Genomic DNA, 17,492 nt, shown 5'->3' on the forward strand with positions numbered 1-17,492 from the left:
TCACAAAATATCATTAACTAACCACTTGTAACTCCTGAGTTAATTATGAATTATAGTATTAGGAAGTGGTTTATAAAATATGTATCCTCACCCTAACTAATCATTAGTGCATGTGCATGTAACAACTGTTAATAATGGAAATATTACTTAATCAAAAACATATTATTGCATCATTTATTAAGTATTAACAATATTTTAGAAATAGGCTTATTAACTATGAAGAAACCATTTATAACTGTGTTAACAAATGCTTTACTGATAAATTATGTATGAACAATAAATTACAAATGATGAACAAACCATAAACTATTAAGTAGCAAATACCAAATTATGAATTGTGTGTTGTTATTATAAAGTGTTACCAAATACTTTTGTTCTTAACTGTATAGTTCCTTCTGTTTCCTTCTTACAGGTACAATGTACTTGATTTATTTAAATATTGCGTGGTGGTTTTGAATAAATCACAAATTAAAAATGATGTTTGTCCTTCTTTACACTTCTCTCATCTTCTCTAAGGAACTCTGGATCTCATTCATAGTGACCATGTCCTTGGTTACTTGTCTGGATTACTCAGTTTGGCTGAGCGGCCAGATTTAGCAAGACTGTTGGTTGTTCCAAACTTTTCCATTTGAGAATGATGGAGGCTACTGTGCTCTTGGGCACTTCCAATGCTGCAGAAATGTTATTGTATCCTTCCCCAGATCTGTGTCTTCACACAACCCTGTCTCACAGGTCTAGGGACAATTCTTCAACCTCAGAGCTTGGTTTTCACTCTGACATACACCATCAACTGTGAGACCTTATATAAAGAGATGTGTGCCTTTTCTAATAATGTCCAGTTAATTAGGCACAGGTGGACTCCAATCAAGTAGTAGAAGCATCTTAAGGTCCTGAGTGCATGTCACGCATATTTAATGAGATATTGCCTCATTTGCATATTTTATTTTATTTTTTAGGCAAAGTGTAATACAAAAAATATTTCTCTTAATATGAAGATTAATCTGGTAGAAATATATGGGGATATCTATAAAGGGGAAAAAAGTCCCATTCACCTGTAATGTGATAATAGTGTCATCTGTTGTGGTCATTTTCAGGACTTTCGTCCCGGGTAGAGATTTTGGCACACATTCCACGTTGTTCAATGGGGTCATATTAGTCTATAACAATTGAGATATTCTCCGCTAAATGATGTGCATACAAATCTTACCCAGGACCTCTACTATATGACTTTCAGTTTCCTTTCTAAATTATTTAGTGAACTAAATGTTCTGAAGAAGTCCAGACAACGACTCTACTTCCTTCGTCAGCTAAGGAAATTTAAAGTTTCTACATCCATCATGATGGCCTTCTACACTTCAGCGGTTGAGAGTGTTCTAACTGGTAGCATCATCACCTGGTATGGGAATTCCACAGTTATTTAAGGAGAAGTCGAACGTGTGTTTTGTTTCATTCATCCTGCATCCATTACAAACAAACGTCTGGGATTGGGGAGAGCACTAAATGCTCTACTGAAAAAGCATGAAGTCAAACCTTTAAATGAAAAACACTCTTTAATAGCGTAATAAAAAAAAATAAACCGCTAATGAAGTAAACTTGTGACCATCAAATCGTTTATCGCCTGTAACTCTGTGATAACAGGACGTAACAGGAAGGTATTTGGCTGAGCAACGGAGGTTAATATGCTCTATATTTTGTCCAAATGATGTCTGTCTATCATCGTTGCACTCGGAGAAAACCGGAATGTTTCATTCGTCCTGCGTTTCTTCTACGGCTGCAAATGGGATTCACCAAATATTTCTTTACTAGGGCAGGGCAGGCATATTTCTGGCTATTAAATTATTTCTAAACCAGTCTGCTAAAGTCTGTAGTGAAGTCTGTGTAGGGTTTTCCAGGCTCCATTTCTTTTTACGAGACAACCTGCTCACAAGAGCCATCTGCCGGTTGTTTGGGTTGTTGCAGCGTCGTTGCAGCGTCGTTGCAGCGTCACTGGAGAAATACAAATTAAAGTCGCGTGATCCCGTGTGATGTCACGGGCGGACCTTGAGGGAAGCTGGCCAATTTTAAGTAATGCCCACTGTAGCACTTGTTTGATGCACAAAGTGCAATCCAAAGCGCTCCACACACAGACATCAAAATTAAAACAATTTAACAAATACTTAACAAAAAAAATAATTAAGAAAATGTTACACAAAAAATATAGAAATACTCACAGAAAGTTTGATCAAATTCCTGTTGGTTGAGAGAGTCATGCCTTGTTCTATGTTTGGTATTGCATCCACCCACTTTAAACACATAAATATGATGTTGTTAATTTACAGATAACATTATATTGCATGTAAAATATAATTTACAGTTAACATCATATTGCATATTATTGACTCTGAAAATGCAGGGAATTTTAGTATACCTCAGATCTTTTTAACTATTCCTTTACTCCAGATGAAAACAATCAAGAAAAACTTCAGGATCCAACACCAAACGTTATATTAATATAAATATAATGAAAGAAGAGTGTGTGTTAAAAATGCAATCAAAGGTTCAGCCATGACAGGGGCTGTAATCTTTAAGAGTTGAGGGTCTAACTGATCTGCAACCAGTGGACTTATCATACACATGGAATTGCACAGTGCATATATATTATTGGGGGCCAAGCAGGGAAGCTGCGAAGGCACCCATTGAGTTACTAGCTTTTCCTATTATTATTAGTCTACCATTGGAGTCTATGGCAGCCCATAGAATGCCTGGCTAAAAAGTTCAGATTTTTTGGCAGAAAGTTTCGGGACACTCCACTGACCACTCACACTTATTTACAGACCTCTAAACCCAGCCATCTAGCGCCACCAACAGGTCAAAATCTGGCCGAAAATTGAATCGCTGGGTCTAAAGTTATGAAATTTGGTACACTGATTCAGCACTGTCCCATGATCACTCTCACCAATTTACAGAACTCTATGCCCAACGCTCTAGCGCCACCAATGGGTCAAAACTGGATTGCATTAACGCATGTGACCATTGAACGGTGCATCCGATTTTCACAAATCAGGCACTGTTGGAATCCCTGGACTGACCTAAGTTCAATGACTCCTATTACGTCACTTTCCGCCATATTGGACCTCCGCCATATTGGATTTAGTCCAAACTCTACGAAAAGTTTCAGAGGTTACAAATTTCATCCGATTTTCACAGAACTTGGCGGAGATGATCTTCTGCCCGAGCCGCAACAACAATACTTGTCAGATTTTTCAATTAGATTTTTGTTTGCCCGTGACAGCCAATCAAATATGGTGATGAAGCCGCCAAACAGGAAGTGGACTAACATCTCCGTGACGCTTTGAGTTAACATAACAAAACTCGATACCATTAGTCAGGACACTGTCCCAATCACTCACAGCAATTTTTATGCATATACATTGAACACTCTAGCGCCACCACCAGTTCAATGCTGGACATGCGTTCATGCGCGTGATCCTTGACTCTTTTGTCCGATTTTCACAATTGAGGTAGCGTCTTAATCCTTGGAACATCCCAAGTTCATCGACCCCTATACCATCACTTTCCGCCATATTGGACCTCCGCCATATTGGATTTAGTCCAAACTCTACGAAAAGTTTCAGCGGTTACAAATTTCATCCGATTTTCACAGAACTTGGCGGAGACAATCTTCAGCCCGAGCCGCACAAACGATACTTGTCAGATTTTTCAATTAGATTTTTGTTTGCCCGTGACAGCAAATCAAATATGGTGATGAAGCCGCCAAACAGGAAGTGGACTAACATCTCCGTGACGCTTTGAGATAACATAACAAAACTCGATACCATTAGTCAGGACACTGTCCCAATCACTCACAGCAATTTTTATGCATATACATTGAACACTCTAGCTCCACCACCAGTTCAATGCTGGACATGCGTTCATGCACGTGATCCTTGACTCTTTTGTCTGATTTTCACAATTGAGGTAGCGTCTTAATCCTTGGAACATCCTGAGTTCATCGACCCCTATCCCATCACTTTCCGCCATATTGGACCTCCGCCATATTGGATTTGGTCCAAACACTACGAAAAGTTTCAGCGGTTACAAATTTCATCCGATTTTCACAAAACTTGGCGGAGGTGATCTTCAGACCGAGCCGCACAAACGATACTTGTCAGATTTTTTAATTTCAAGTTTATTTGCCCGTGACAGCCAATCACACATGGCGACAATGCCGCCTTACAGGAAGTGGGCTAACATCTCGGCTATGCTTTAATGTATGAAGTCCAAACTTGGTACAGGGACTTGGTATCTGATTGTGAGGACGCACTACGAAATTGGCATCATGTGGCCTCTATAGGGGGCGCTGTAATACAGGAAGTGAGCTTGTATCTCAGCAACGCTTCAGAGTAAAAAGTCCAAACTTGGTATAAGGACCTGTTACCTGATTATGATGACGCACTAGGAAATTGGAATCATTTGGCCTCTATAGGGGGCGCTGCAATACTGGAAGTGAGCTCCTATCTTAGCAACGCTTTGATGTATGAAGTCCAACCTTGGTACAGGGACTTGGTACCTCATTGTGAGGACACAGTAGGAAATTGGCATCATTTGGCCTCTATAGGGGGCGCTGTAATACAAGTGGGCTCATATCTCAGCAACGCTTCGTTGTATGAAGTCCAAACTTGATACATGGACATATTAGCTGATTGTGAGGACATGCAAGGAAAGTGGTCTCATTTGACCTCTAAGGGTGCTGTAATAAAGAAAGTGAGCTCACATCTCAGCAACACTTTGGTGTATGAAGTCCAAACCTGGTAGAGGGACATGGTAGCTGATTGTGAGAGCGCACAAGGACATTGGTGTAATTTGGCCTCTAGGGGCGCTGTAACAAAGTAAATGAGCTTATTTCTCAGCCATTCTTTATCCAATGGCAATCAAACTTGCTGTGAGTGCTTGCTCATGGCATGGTAATGCCATTCCTGCTATAGCGCACTGCTTGGCCCCCGCATTGCTGCTTGCAGCTATATTATCAGATTGGTTTATTGGTCTGAATTAATTGACATTAAAATCCTTTTCCTTAGAACCATGGTCTTGAGTCTCAAGGGTCACATTGACCAAACAGAGTACAACATTTGAAAACATGATTATTAAAAGCATTAGAAATCACATTTAGTCATTTAACATCTGAGGTGGGTTGCACCAACCAGGATTACTTTTTAACCTGGATTAAATCAAGGTTTATCCATTAATCCAGTTGCACCAAACTTTAAACCTAGTTAAAAGATAATCAGGTTTACATTTATACCATCCTTTTAATATTGGTTTAAATGTTCACATAAACCTGGATTAATTACTGTAGGTGGTTTAAATTTCTGAAAAAAGCTGCATATATTAGATAGATTGAAGAAAATCAAGTCCCACAAAGGAAAATAAGAGACCATCTCAATCTTATGGAGTTTCATGATGATGAGGAATTTTCAAGGAGGTACTGATTAAACAAGGAATCTGTAATAAGATTAAATCAAACAATTATGTACGCAATTAAACATGGCAGTGACCTGATCTTTAGACTAGGTTTAAAGTTAGGTGCATATTAACACTTGTTGGTGAAACCAACCGGTTAAGGCTTTTAATCACAAGTTAAGGTTTTAGGTGGATTTGTTAAACCATGCTTAAAGTTAATTGGTGCAACATAGCTCGAATAAAATTTAATCCTAGATCTACAAATCCTTGATTAGTCCTAAACTGAGATTAATTTAATCCTTGTTGGTGCAATCCACCCTTAGAATCCGGCATAATCTGTCGAGGGAGTGTAGATGAAGAAACATAAGGAAAATCCAGAATTTTGTTGGATTGCTACCTCTGTCAAACCAGATTTGTTAAATGCTTAAAGTCCCGTGCCCCCACCCGCTCCCTTGTAATTTTTTGTCCTGCTCCCGCCCGCATCTGTGACATTAGGTCTCACTCCCACCCGCAAAAGCACGCAGGATGTGCAGGAGGATATTCAGTTTTGCCTTCTTTTTTTTTTGCTCCCTGCTAACTTAATTCAATGATCAAGATATACATCCCCAACTGCCCACTGCAGTCTTCTGAGAAACTTGGACCAATGCGATTTGTCTTCATAGGGATAAAGCCTTCCCTCTTCAGCGACATCTGATGAGACCATTCCCTGCAAAACAGCTTACAAGAGAAAGCTGCATACAACTATCATCTCTCTAAGGCCAGGAGAATGGTTGAATTTGGTATTTTTGCAAACCAGTGGCGGGTGTACAAAAGAATGCTAGGGGTGTCACCAGAGGTTGCTGAAGCAGTAGTGAAAGCAACATGCCTGCTTCACAACTTCCTTTGATGGCACTCAGATGGACAGGATCTGCAGATACTTCCAGGGCAGTCTCTGCAGAGCTACCACCAGCTGTCATGGCTATTTCAAGGGTCGGTAGCAACAATGCCAAGATTACAATTAAAACCTCTCGATAAAATATACATCTAAGAACTATGATATGTGTGCATGTGTCTGTACTATCAACAACAAACAGAGAAAAACAAGATGATCTGAAAATAAACACTTTATTGTTGTTAATCGACTTGTTAGAGGAGAGTCGGCTACTCTCATACCACGGTCATCAACTGTGGTTTTTGCGCTGCATTTGTTAATCGACTTGTTAAGCACTTGTTATGCTTTCAAACAACATTTTGAACCTGTTAGCTTCTGAAAATAGACCCTAGGTTGTTTTTTCTACGGAACATTCCTTTAAGAGTCAAACTCAAGCTCAAACATTTTTTTTTTTTTAAACTGGATGCGTGCTTCCACGTTTTTCTGATGAGTTAACCTCTTAAATGTGGGTAGCAAGCTCAACAAAAACAATTCATCATCATCTTTTGGTTTAAGTGCAGTTACAGTAGGATGCCCTGCTGGTAGGGAGTATTGTCTTGACTCGTCTGTAGTTTCTTGCGCTTGCTTTGTTGATGTTTCCATGCTGATGCTCAGCCACCATGGTAGGACTGGAGCAGCTGCTGTCCTGGGTCTCACTGGATGTGTGACCTACCCTTGAAGACTCCAATGGGCCATCCTATGACTGTAGGTTTTTTAACGTACACTTGAACATTTCACAACTCTGTGTCAAGTTGGGGGGAAAAATGGCATTGGGTGGTTATTAATAATGTAATATATAGCACAACATCCACACAAGGACAGGTTAAGTAATTAATGTAACAACAAAAGAAATCAACCTCTCTTTCTTGTGTGATGATGGGAAGTAGAAGGCTTTCTACTTTATTTGGTTGGATCTCCAACATATTAGAGGTGGTCTGCCTGGCCTGCAGATAAGGTTCCAGAAATGACAGGATACTCATAAACTGCCACTTGTAACAGGCACCTGACCCACTCTTTTTTATTCCTTCTCCACACTTTTCCTTTCTTATAGCGATCCCTGAGAGATTTCCATTTTGTCGTACACTCCTTTTCTATCATGAACATACATACATCAGAATAACACCTTACCAAACAGTAGATATATAGTAACAGTTGCTAGGCTTACAACATCAGCTAACTGTCATTACACAAGTTTGTTAGTTAGCTAGGCTAACTGTGTCAGCTTAGCAAGGTATACACATTGGTTATGCCAACAGAATGAACAAAAAGTCACTTACCAGGAATTCCCACAACACGGCTCACAAACTCCCATGCACAGCCTTTTTTCAGGATGTTGTGATAGTCCTTAGAGGACATGTCAAACAATTCCGGGTGGTTTGAGATGGCGACAATCAGTTTTTCAGTGTCCATAGTTGTGAATGAACAGTCTCAAATGTTTCAAATGTCCCACCCCTAGACGAATGTGATTGGTCAATTTACCTAAACATTCTTAAAGCAACACCAAAGAACTGTTCCTCTGTCGCACGCACTATTTGTTTATCCAGCACCAGCTTTGCAAATAACAATGTCCACAGACAAGGTAGAATATGTTGCATGATTTTACGAAAGTACGATGTATTGCGACATCAGATGCAAGTCAAATTTGTAGTTTCTCATGTCTCATTCCATCAAACTACAGACCCGCTACCCGATCCGGCAAACTTACATAGTGCGGTTATAGCCGATAGAGGGCCGCGAAGCGAATGCAGAAAGTGCCGTTCACCCTGTTACGAGTTGATGAACCACTGAAACGATTTTGGAAACATTATTTTAAGGTACAAAAACTCTTTGGTGTTGCTTTAAACTGACATTGATGAGCCTCGCGTTGCGCTTTGAAAGTTGAACCAAGTTCAGCGCTCAGCTTGTTCAACGCTCAGCTTGTTCAATGCTAGAGTTATGCTAGCACTGCAACTGTTCCGCTGACGAACCATAGAGAACAATAGGAAATCTGACACTTGCCACTGGCCAGTGTGATCCCTGCCTTAAAGAGATATAATCCCCAATTAATATTTGAAATGACTTGCATTAAATACACTATATTTACCATGCCTTCTGCCATGAGACCGTTCTTCATCCAGGTGGACAGATTCTGTGTTTCAGTGCACTCTCCTGTGATGATACAGGCAGACTGAGATAGAGACTCTGAAAGGAAAACCTGAGTGTCAGTGTCGAGGAGGATAAATATTAAGGTACAACAAGTAGTACCAATGTTTTGAATCAAATGAGCCCAGTGTTTCCCACAGAATTGGATTAAATTTGTGGTTAAAATAAAGGTTCGTACTTTCCTTGGGACAAGCACTTTTGAATTTTGGAAAACACTTTTCCATTTACATCAGGATTTTGCAAACATTCAGTGTCAGAGTCAATAAAATGAGCCCTTCAACGAAATTGACAAGCAGCTGTAAGTAGACTAAGCATGCTAAATTCGACATCCAAATCTAACGTTAGCTTTGAGATAACTGTATGATTGCATAACTTAATTTAGTTTAGTCTCTTCAATGTAGCCTACTATGTTGTGATAAGACCTTAGCAGAGTTCACTTCAATGCAGCAGTTTTAAACAAATTCGCGCAGCATGGTCACGATGCTAAGTGGATTTAATAGCAATTTAGCCAGACGTCTTCTATGCAATGCTTCTATGTGGCAACAACAATCCTTCAACAATCGTGAATGTTTTGTTAAATGCACATGCAGAGGAGTGGCAGCGGGCTACGAGAGAGAGCGGGGCGGGGCAAGGAAAGGCTGCGTGCGTAAAAAGCGCAGCTCAATGGCAATGCAAGGATTAAACCTTATATTTAATTTAAATTAAATAAAATTTAACATAGAATATTCATCTGTGGCAGCTGATTTTTATTTCGTGGCGCCCTGCCACAGATTAGTCAATGTATGGGAAACACTGGAGCCATTAATTAATTCTTGGCTAGCCAATCACTTTGCAAAAGCTGTGCAAAACTTACCATACCGTATGTAAAACTATGTAAACACCACCGTTTCTTGGCGATAATCTTAACTCATTGAATGCCAAGCTGTTTTCGGAAGCTTTGTCCTAGAGTGCCAGCAATCTAGACCATTGTTGATGATTTTTGTACAGCCACAGCATATTCTGTGTTATAGCTGAACACATACAATTAGTGGTGCAACGGATCATCATTGATCCGTGATCCGTTAGGATCAATTATTTCGGTTCGGCACACACATGATCCGCGGATTGATTTATGAAAAAACAATTGTGCGCATGTTCAGTCCACACACAGCGTGGTCATGGCGAGCGGAGGAACGGAGGAGCTTGAACGCCCCGCGTCATTTAAATCCCCTGTTTGGGAGCATTTTGGTTTCTCTTTAATGATGAAGGAAAGAGGTTAGTGGATAAAACCGTGACGGTGTGTAGGCACTGTGGCACTAGAAAGCCATACAACAGTGAAAACACATCTGCCATAGCCACGCATTTGCAGCGACATCACCCCGGTGTTTCACTGACAGGAGTGAAACCGAAAGCGGCTCAACAACCGCTTATCACCGCGGCATTTAAACAGCCCCTTCCTGCACAATCCGACCGGGCTAAAGCTATCACAAACGCTATCGGTGTGTTTATAGCTGCAGACATGATGCCATATTCAGTTGTGCAAAACAAGGGTTTTAAATACATGGTGAACGTGCTCGAGCCACGTCACAACATCGCGTCACGAACCCACTTCAGCGAAAAGATTGTGCCAAATCTTTATAAGCAGGAGAAGAAAAAAGTTGTGGATGAACTATCTGTAGCACCCTCTGTTGCAACAGACGGGTGGACGTCGAGGGGAACGGTGAGCTATGTGACAATAACAGCTCACTTCATCACAGCAGACTGGGAGATGAGAAGTCCGGTGCTGCAGACACGCCCCCTCTACGAAAGTCACACAGGTAGTCATCTTGCGCAGTTACTGACACAAGCAGTCAAGATGTCATCACTCAAGACAAGTCAAAACTGCCATTAGAGAGGACCTGAAGCCTAGATACACTTCACCCCCTACTTTACAGGACTACCTTCACAGATCTACTGCCCTGGATCCGAGGTTCAAGTCCCTGTCTCACATAGACCCTGACCTACGCCAGAGGACATACAGTGACTTCACCACTTAGATTGTGAGCAGTCTGGCCACTGAAGACTGTGATGAGGTAAAGAAAAAAAATATTATTTAAAAATGATCAATTTAAATCTACATACATTTTTTATTTTCAGTAATAATGGCATTCATTAAATGTTATTGCCACATTTTTCATGTCTATGAAACATGAAAATAAATAATAGGTTTAATTAATTATCTATTCTTTTCTGCAGAGTCAAGCTGCAGAGCCAACAGGAGCAAACTTGGACACATCTCCACCACAAAAGAAGTCGGCGATGGCAGAGCTTTTTGGAGAGACCTTTGCCAGCAAAGACATGGACAGCAAGACTCCTGCTGACATCATCAAAGAGGAGGTGGCATTCTACCTGGCAGGAAGCTGCATTGCAGTGGATGGTGATCCATTGATGGAAAAGTAATGAGTGTAAATACCCTCATATTGCTAAGATGGCAAGATGCTATCTCGCTGTGCCAGGCTCTTCAGTTCCTTCCGAGAGAGTGTTCTCAACAGCAGGGGACATAGCAAACATAGCTGTTGACTGCAAAGAGGTCCACACTCTCCCCAGACAATGTAGACACCCTTGTTTTTTTGAAAAAGAATTTGAAATTATAAGCGCATGTATGCTTTGTTTTCTTTCTTTAATTCTTCTTTGATGATGTGGACGTAGGCTTTATGTCACTCTCATAAAGCTATTGTTTCAAGGAAGATGATGTGCATTCTTATGTTGCACTTTAAGTTGTTTTTTATTAATGGTCATTGGTCCATGTTTAAAGGAAGGAGATGTGCCTTTTTATGTTGCACTTTAAGTTGTTTTTTTTATTAATGGTCATTGGTCCATGTTTAAAGAAAGGAGATGTGCCTTTTTATGTTGCACTTTAAGTTGTTTTTCATTAATAATGATCCGATCCGTGGAACAATCCGAACCGTGAGTTTTTTGATCCGTTGCACTCCTACATACAATGGCTCGTTTGAAAGGTGAGACTTTAAGCTCTCAGTGGGTGCAAACCGTGTATTTCTACACGCCTCTGTTCCTGAGAAATCGCAAGCTAAACAGTGGCTAGTTTTCATCAAAATCGCTGTTTTTTTTCTAGAAATGGAGATATAACGTCTTTCATGAAATATGAAGTGTTGCCTGGAAAGTTTCCGGGAAGTGACCTGGCGAGACTGCCACCTAGTGATAGACCCACGAAAATGGCCTGGTTTTGAGCTGACGTGCATGCGTCACTGATTCGACCCAAAGTGGCAACCGAGTTATGATAAAATGTCCAGATAAAATGTCCAGATTGTGCGTTTTCATGAGTTTTCGATCGTCATATATTTCATTTCCATTCATCACAGAGTTCCCAAAATCACATATAAAGGTGTGTTAGAGTGTCTAGTTTCGTAATTAAAAAAAAAAGCTAAAAACGTAATATTACGTTTTTGGCACTCAACGCATGGGAAGGAAAAACGTAATATTACGTTTTTGGCACTCAATGAGTTAATTAGGGGTGTCACGATTTCGATTTTATATCGAAATTGATCGAAATTACATCTTAATCTCGAACTTCGAACTCAAAAGTTGAATCGACGATGCAGCCACCAGGGTACATTGAGGAATGTATTAGGTCTGCTGTGTCTGTGTTATCATAATGCGTGTGGTAATTTCCAAAGTATTCTCGAGGTAACAGGTAAGTAAAAACAGTTCTGTAAACTCATTCTCTCTCTCTCTTATTTTTTTTTTTTTTAGGGTAGGCAAGAGGCAAGTGATAAGAAACAACAGGTGAATTATAAGTAAGTGTTTTTGAGGGTTTTTTTTAGGGCAGCGATCCACCTACACCCTTTACAATGTTTACAAGTCAGGGACTTGTCTTGGCCTGGTGGTGCGGCTGAAGGGCTGTTCTGGCTGGCTGGCCGGTCATGGGTGGTCCACGGGTTCGGGGTGTGGGGGCTGTGTGTTGTCTGTGTGTGCATGTCTGCTAGATATCCCTGGTGCTGGGATTCTCTCTGCTTTCACGGAGGTGCCAGTGGTTGCATTGAAGTCCTTTGTGTGTCTGCAGTCTGTGTTACCATTGCAGGTCTACAGGATCCATCCTCCTGCCAAAAACGGACAGAGGTAGGGGAGACAAGGGCCTTGCAGACCTGTTGTAGTATGTCTGCTGGCGGTGTTGGCAAGCTTTCCTCCTCTCGTGAACGGAGGTCTAGGATGCTACCCGTGGGTGCAGTTGTTTTGCAGTCATGAGGAGGACTGAGTGCACTCGTCGGCTCATCAGGAGTTGTGCAGGTGACTGCATGTTGTCTACTGGAGTATTCCTGTACTCCAGTAGGCCGAGGTAGGGGTCTTTGTTGACGGCTTTTGCCTCTTCCAGGATGCGCTTTGCCGTCTAGCAGGGGTGCTAGGGGTTGGCACTGCGTCTTTCCTGACATATGTTGCACTGATCCACTGCTGCTTCAATCTGTTTCCCCATGCCAGGCCAGAGGAGGAGGAGGTAAGGTGGAGGAAGTCCCGTGCTCTGTGTTTACTTTTCTGCCCATGTGTCCAGTGTGAATGCACTGTATCATGTCGGCTCTGAGACTATGAGGGATTATGATTTTCTCACCCTTGAACATGACATCATCGATTTCGGATATTTTGTCCCTGTGGTTCCAATATACCTGGATGTTGGGTGGGCATTTTTTCCTCTCATCAGGTCATCATGTCTTTATGACTCGGTTGAGTGCAACAAGCTGACTGTCTTGTGCTGTCGCCTCTGATCTCCTGCAGCTTTCTGTTGCTCACTGGAACACTGCTGATGAGGGTGTGCACCTGTGCCTCCATGGTGTCCATCAGGCTCTGGTCCTAGTGCTAAATGGACTTGCGAGACAGCGTGTCTGCCACCAGTATTTCCTTACCAGGGCGGTGGATGATGTGGATGTTGTACTTTTACTTTTACTTGTGAGAGCGGGCTATATCGATGGCTTGCTCTAATGTCAGATCTGCGCCGTGGCTAAACAGTTTCTCATGAACCTCTACTCTGACATTATGTTATGTTCGCCCTCTGTCTATATGTTTAATTACTATTAATATATTTACTCGGACTGACATGGATATAATGCTACCTTCTTTATTCCACCATCTTAGATCACACAACACATTCAAACCTTGCGGGAGTTCATGACCTGGTGACACTACGGTGTCCTTTAGTATACAAACTTGTCTATATGTTACAGTACCCCCTTTACATTCTACCTTTACTTATTATTCATCACCTTTACTAGGAGCCAAGCAAAGCTAGACAGACAGGCCCCTAACTATGCAAAGTTGCTTTGCCATCCATTCTGTTTCTGCCTTCTCTCACTGGGGACCAAGCAATACAGCTGCAGTGTTTTTACCTTTCTAACTTGCATTTTGATTATTATTGACTTAAGAAGTTGGGACAGTGAATGGTGCAAGAACACTGAATGCCTATGCAGCGTTCTGCTTGGCCCCATGATGTGGATAGATATAGATGCTGATGATGTTACAAGAAGGTAAGAACAAAATGAATGGCAAAGCAACTTCGCATTAAGAATCATTAAGTATATTTCTTGAATTTCCCCTTAAGGGGTCAATTTAGTTTAGTTTAGTTTATTAGTTTTGTTTGACAGGGACCTTTTAAAACTTAAAGAGTCTCTGATATGGAGGGGGACTGAGTTCCATTTTCTAGTTGCTTGATATGAAAATGCTGATTGGCCAAAAAGACAGGTTGACCAGATGTCACAATCAAAAACATCTTTAGCCTTGGCTGAAACATCTTTTTCACTGGCTAAAACTTCGTTTTGAACTACGTTTGTATGAGTGGTAGGTTGTGGTGTAAAATGACTTGCTTGTAGGCTAGTTTATTGTTCAGTTGAACATATTTATCTAACAACTGCCCCCCCCCCCCCCCTTCTATTTCTGTTTGGAACCGCTTCACTCTACTACTGGATGGGGGATCAGGATGACTGCAACTGCTATGGATGCTATACTGAATGGATGGCAGGAAAGCCCAGCACACGTGAATTTCTAGATGAAGAAGAGTGAATAAATGCACTTGCTTTTCAAACTGATAAGTTGTCAATGGTTATTTATGCAAGCTTGTGTAGCCTAAACTAGACATACCTAGGCCTAGCCACATTTATCCTGGCTGTAGATAAAGCAGGATATGAATTTCACAATATTTTGCCAGATTAATAGTGGTTTACTGAGGTTAAATATCAATTGAAATACCATTAGAATCCCGTTGATCTGTAGTTATGAAACGTTGCTTCAATATTAATTAAGGGTGCAAAAGTTATGTAGAATCAATGTTGCAGTGTGACTGAATCAATGATTTAACGTTGACAAAGTAATGTTGATTTAACATAGATTCAATGACTAATTGTTATCTGGGTACAGAATGAGCAGTCATCAACACCAATGCAGGTAGCCTATTGCATTGCATACAATTAGGCTTTCTCTGAACTGCATTTTCCAAAGGCCAGCGTTCGTGCTTGTGTCACAACTTCAGAACGGCTTGACGTACATGCGTCAAATTTGGTGTGAACATTTGTATGGACTCAATGATGCAGTCAAATGTCAAGGTCAAACCCACCTTGAGTGTGATATCTCAAGAACGCCAGACATACAAGGTTTTTAGGGTTTCTATGAACTCAAAGATTAAGTGATTCAATGGGGGTTTTTTCAGGAATCTCCCCACCAACATTAAGCCAGCAGCTTTCCATCCACTAATGTAATTCCTCTGGCATTACATTTCTAGTTGTACAGAAAAGTTTGCAGTGTATGCAGAGTTTTCTGATACCTTTGATTACCAATATGATGTTTCATGCTAGAACATTTAACAGTTGAAAGATAAGGTGGTTGGTGTGAGCATAATAGTTTTAGGGTCTTTCAAGAGGTGTCTAAAGACGTATCTGTTCAGCTTACACTTAATTAAGTGGTTCTTATGAGTTATGGTTTGTTTATTTACGGTAGTTGTTTATTTTCATTTCATCCCATGCGTTGAGTTACAAAGTTAAAAATACTTTAATTAATAGTTTATCTGCACGGCAGTGTTGCGCGGGTTTGGTCACAAGCGGCCCGTAGTCGCCCGATATTTTAATCAACCCGACCGCAACTCGGACCGCGAATATTAATTAGGACAAAATTATACCCGACCCGCGATCCGACCCGCTTATTTACAAAATGTGTGCTTTTGGTTATAGTCTGCATGCAGTGTGACAGTAGGCCATTTCTGTAAAACAAACTAATTTATTTAGGCATGCAGAACATAACGTTTGCGTAGGAGAGAGAATGAGAATAAGAGCGCAAGCACGCACGCAACCACCAAGGATTAGAACACTAGGATAAGATTTGGCCATGGACATACATCTTTCTTTCGAAAACAGAAATGGTGAGGCAAGGTAGGCTAGAGAGATACATTGCTGGTCAAAACGTTAGCGTAAGAACTGGTTTATAATGCTGAATGAAGCACAAAGCTTTAAAAAAGCACATCCACTGTTTAAAGTCACAAACACAACGAACTGTAACTTTTATGCATGCGCGAACCTATACATAGGATGTGTAGTCTGTGCCATAACATTTATTCCTGCAGGCTGCCCGTTTTGGCTGTCATACTTTTAAATGGCTTCGCAAGAAGTAGGCCTACATGGACCATAACTTACTGTCATCTTCTTTAAGAACTTTTCCCAATATTTCCCATAGCCTACAGTGGGTCCCAGTTAAAAATTGACACTTCATTCACGATCATGGTGAATGGTGAAATGTAAGTACAACTGCAGCCGCTTGGGGGCAGCATAGTCCGCTGTGGAGTTCCACGGTCGAACCAGATGGCGCATTCGACAGCAAGGGCTGTGATTGGCCGAGTTTTCAGTGTGTTTCTCTGTGCCCCTGCAACATGCTAGTCCACTGTAGCCTAAGCCTTGTACATAATGTTAAACATAGTTTTGGATTCAGTGGCAAGATTTCTTGATTGTACAGTGTCTGTCTCTCAGTAATGTTTTAAAATGAGAGCTTCGTCAGCTGGCAGTAGGCTACTTTGTCGTTAGTCATGAGAAGTTCGCTTGCTAACAGAACATAAATATGCTGCCCAGAAACCTTGTGAATAGTTCTGATTTTTTTTACTACACTAACGAGGTTGAAATATAGACTTTGCCTACAGCATCTCCTTAACAGTAATGTTAACAAAATGACAGCATTCATATGACAAAGAAAAACAAATTCGGTCACTCAAGACTGTGCCACAGCAACCAGTGTAGGCTACAGTCCTACCCAATAGGCCTACTCGAAGCAGATAGCGTTGTCTGACGGTCGAGTAGGTTAATGCACGTATTTCCAGAACAGGTCTGCAACTTTCAGGTAGTTCTGAGTTCGAATCTAGGCAGGAGCAGAGCCATATAAAGGCCTAGGCCTATTTTGTCATTTTTTGCAAGGCGTTGCTCCTGGCAATACTTGTTTATAAGACGTTTGGTGATTGATAGCTGTTTTTGGGACACGTTAAACGTTCTTTATAATGAGCGCATCCGGGGAGTAAAACGACTGTTACGCGCTGTTACAACTGTAGGCTACAATGATTGCAATACAAAAATATGCGCGTGTTAGTTTAGTTAGTTTTGTGATGTTTTGCACTTTTGCCTCATGTGTTTTCAGGTTTGAGGGCTTTTTTGGCAAGATTGACCTTGGTTAGACTCTGCATATGTTATTTCTCCATATGGAAAATAAAGTCAATTTTCGACACACGTCTGTTATTAGTTCAATAACAAGTGTTGCTTGTTAAAACATGTGACTAGTGAAACTCAAATGATTTTAGAAATATTTAGCCAAAGCCAAAAAGTGTTAGAGAAGGAGAGACGCCGGTGCAGCTCAGATGTCTTCTTAATTTTCTTTATTCTTTAGTAAAAGGTGCAGAACATTATTAAACTTTGACTAACGTTTCGATGTTCGTTAGTCAAAAACATCGACACATCGAAATGTTAGTCAAAGTTTAATAATGTTCTGCACCTTTTACTGAAGAATAAAGAAAATT

The 17,492-nt window shown here is 40.9% G+C and overlaps 1 protein-coding gene across 2 annotated transcripts in view; it reads right to left on the minus strand.

The window, feature by feature from the left end:
* The window catches only part of crppa (CDP-L-ribitol pyrophosphorylase A), a 102,528-nt gene that overhangs the window by 22,611 nt on the left and 62,425 nt on the right, over positions 1–17,492 (minus strand). For both annotated transcript variants that reach the window (XM_042106979.1, XM_042106978.1), the window contains exons 6-7: positions 8,433–8,530; positions 2,211–2,282 (exon numbers count right to left, since the gene is read on the minus strand). In XM_042106979.1, the coding sequence (XP_041962913.1) occupies positions 2,211–2,282; positions 8,433–8,530 (170 nt within the window). The remainder of the gene's footprint in view (positions 1–2,210; positions 2,283–8,432; positions 8,531–17,492) is intronic.

The sequence above is a fragment of the Alosa sapidissima genome, chromosome 10 (genome assembly GCF_018492685.1).
Source record: "Alosa sapidissima isolate fAloSap1 chromosome 10, fAloSap1.pri, whole genome shotgun sequence".
NCBI lineage: Eukaryota > Metazoa > Chordata > Actinopteri > Clupeiformes > Clupeidae > Alosa > Alosa sapidissima.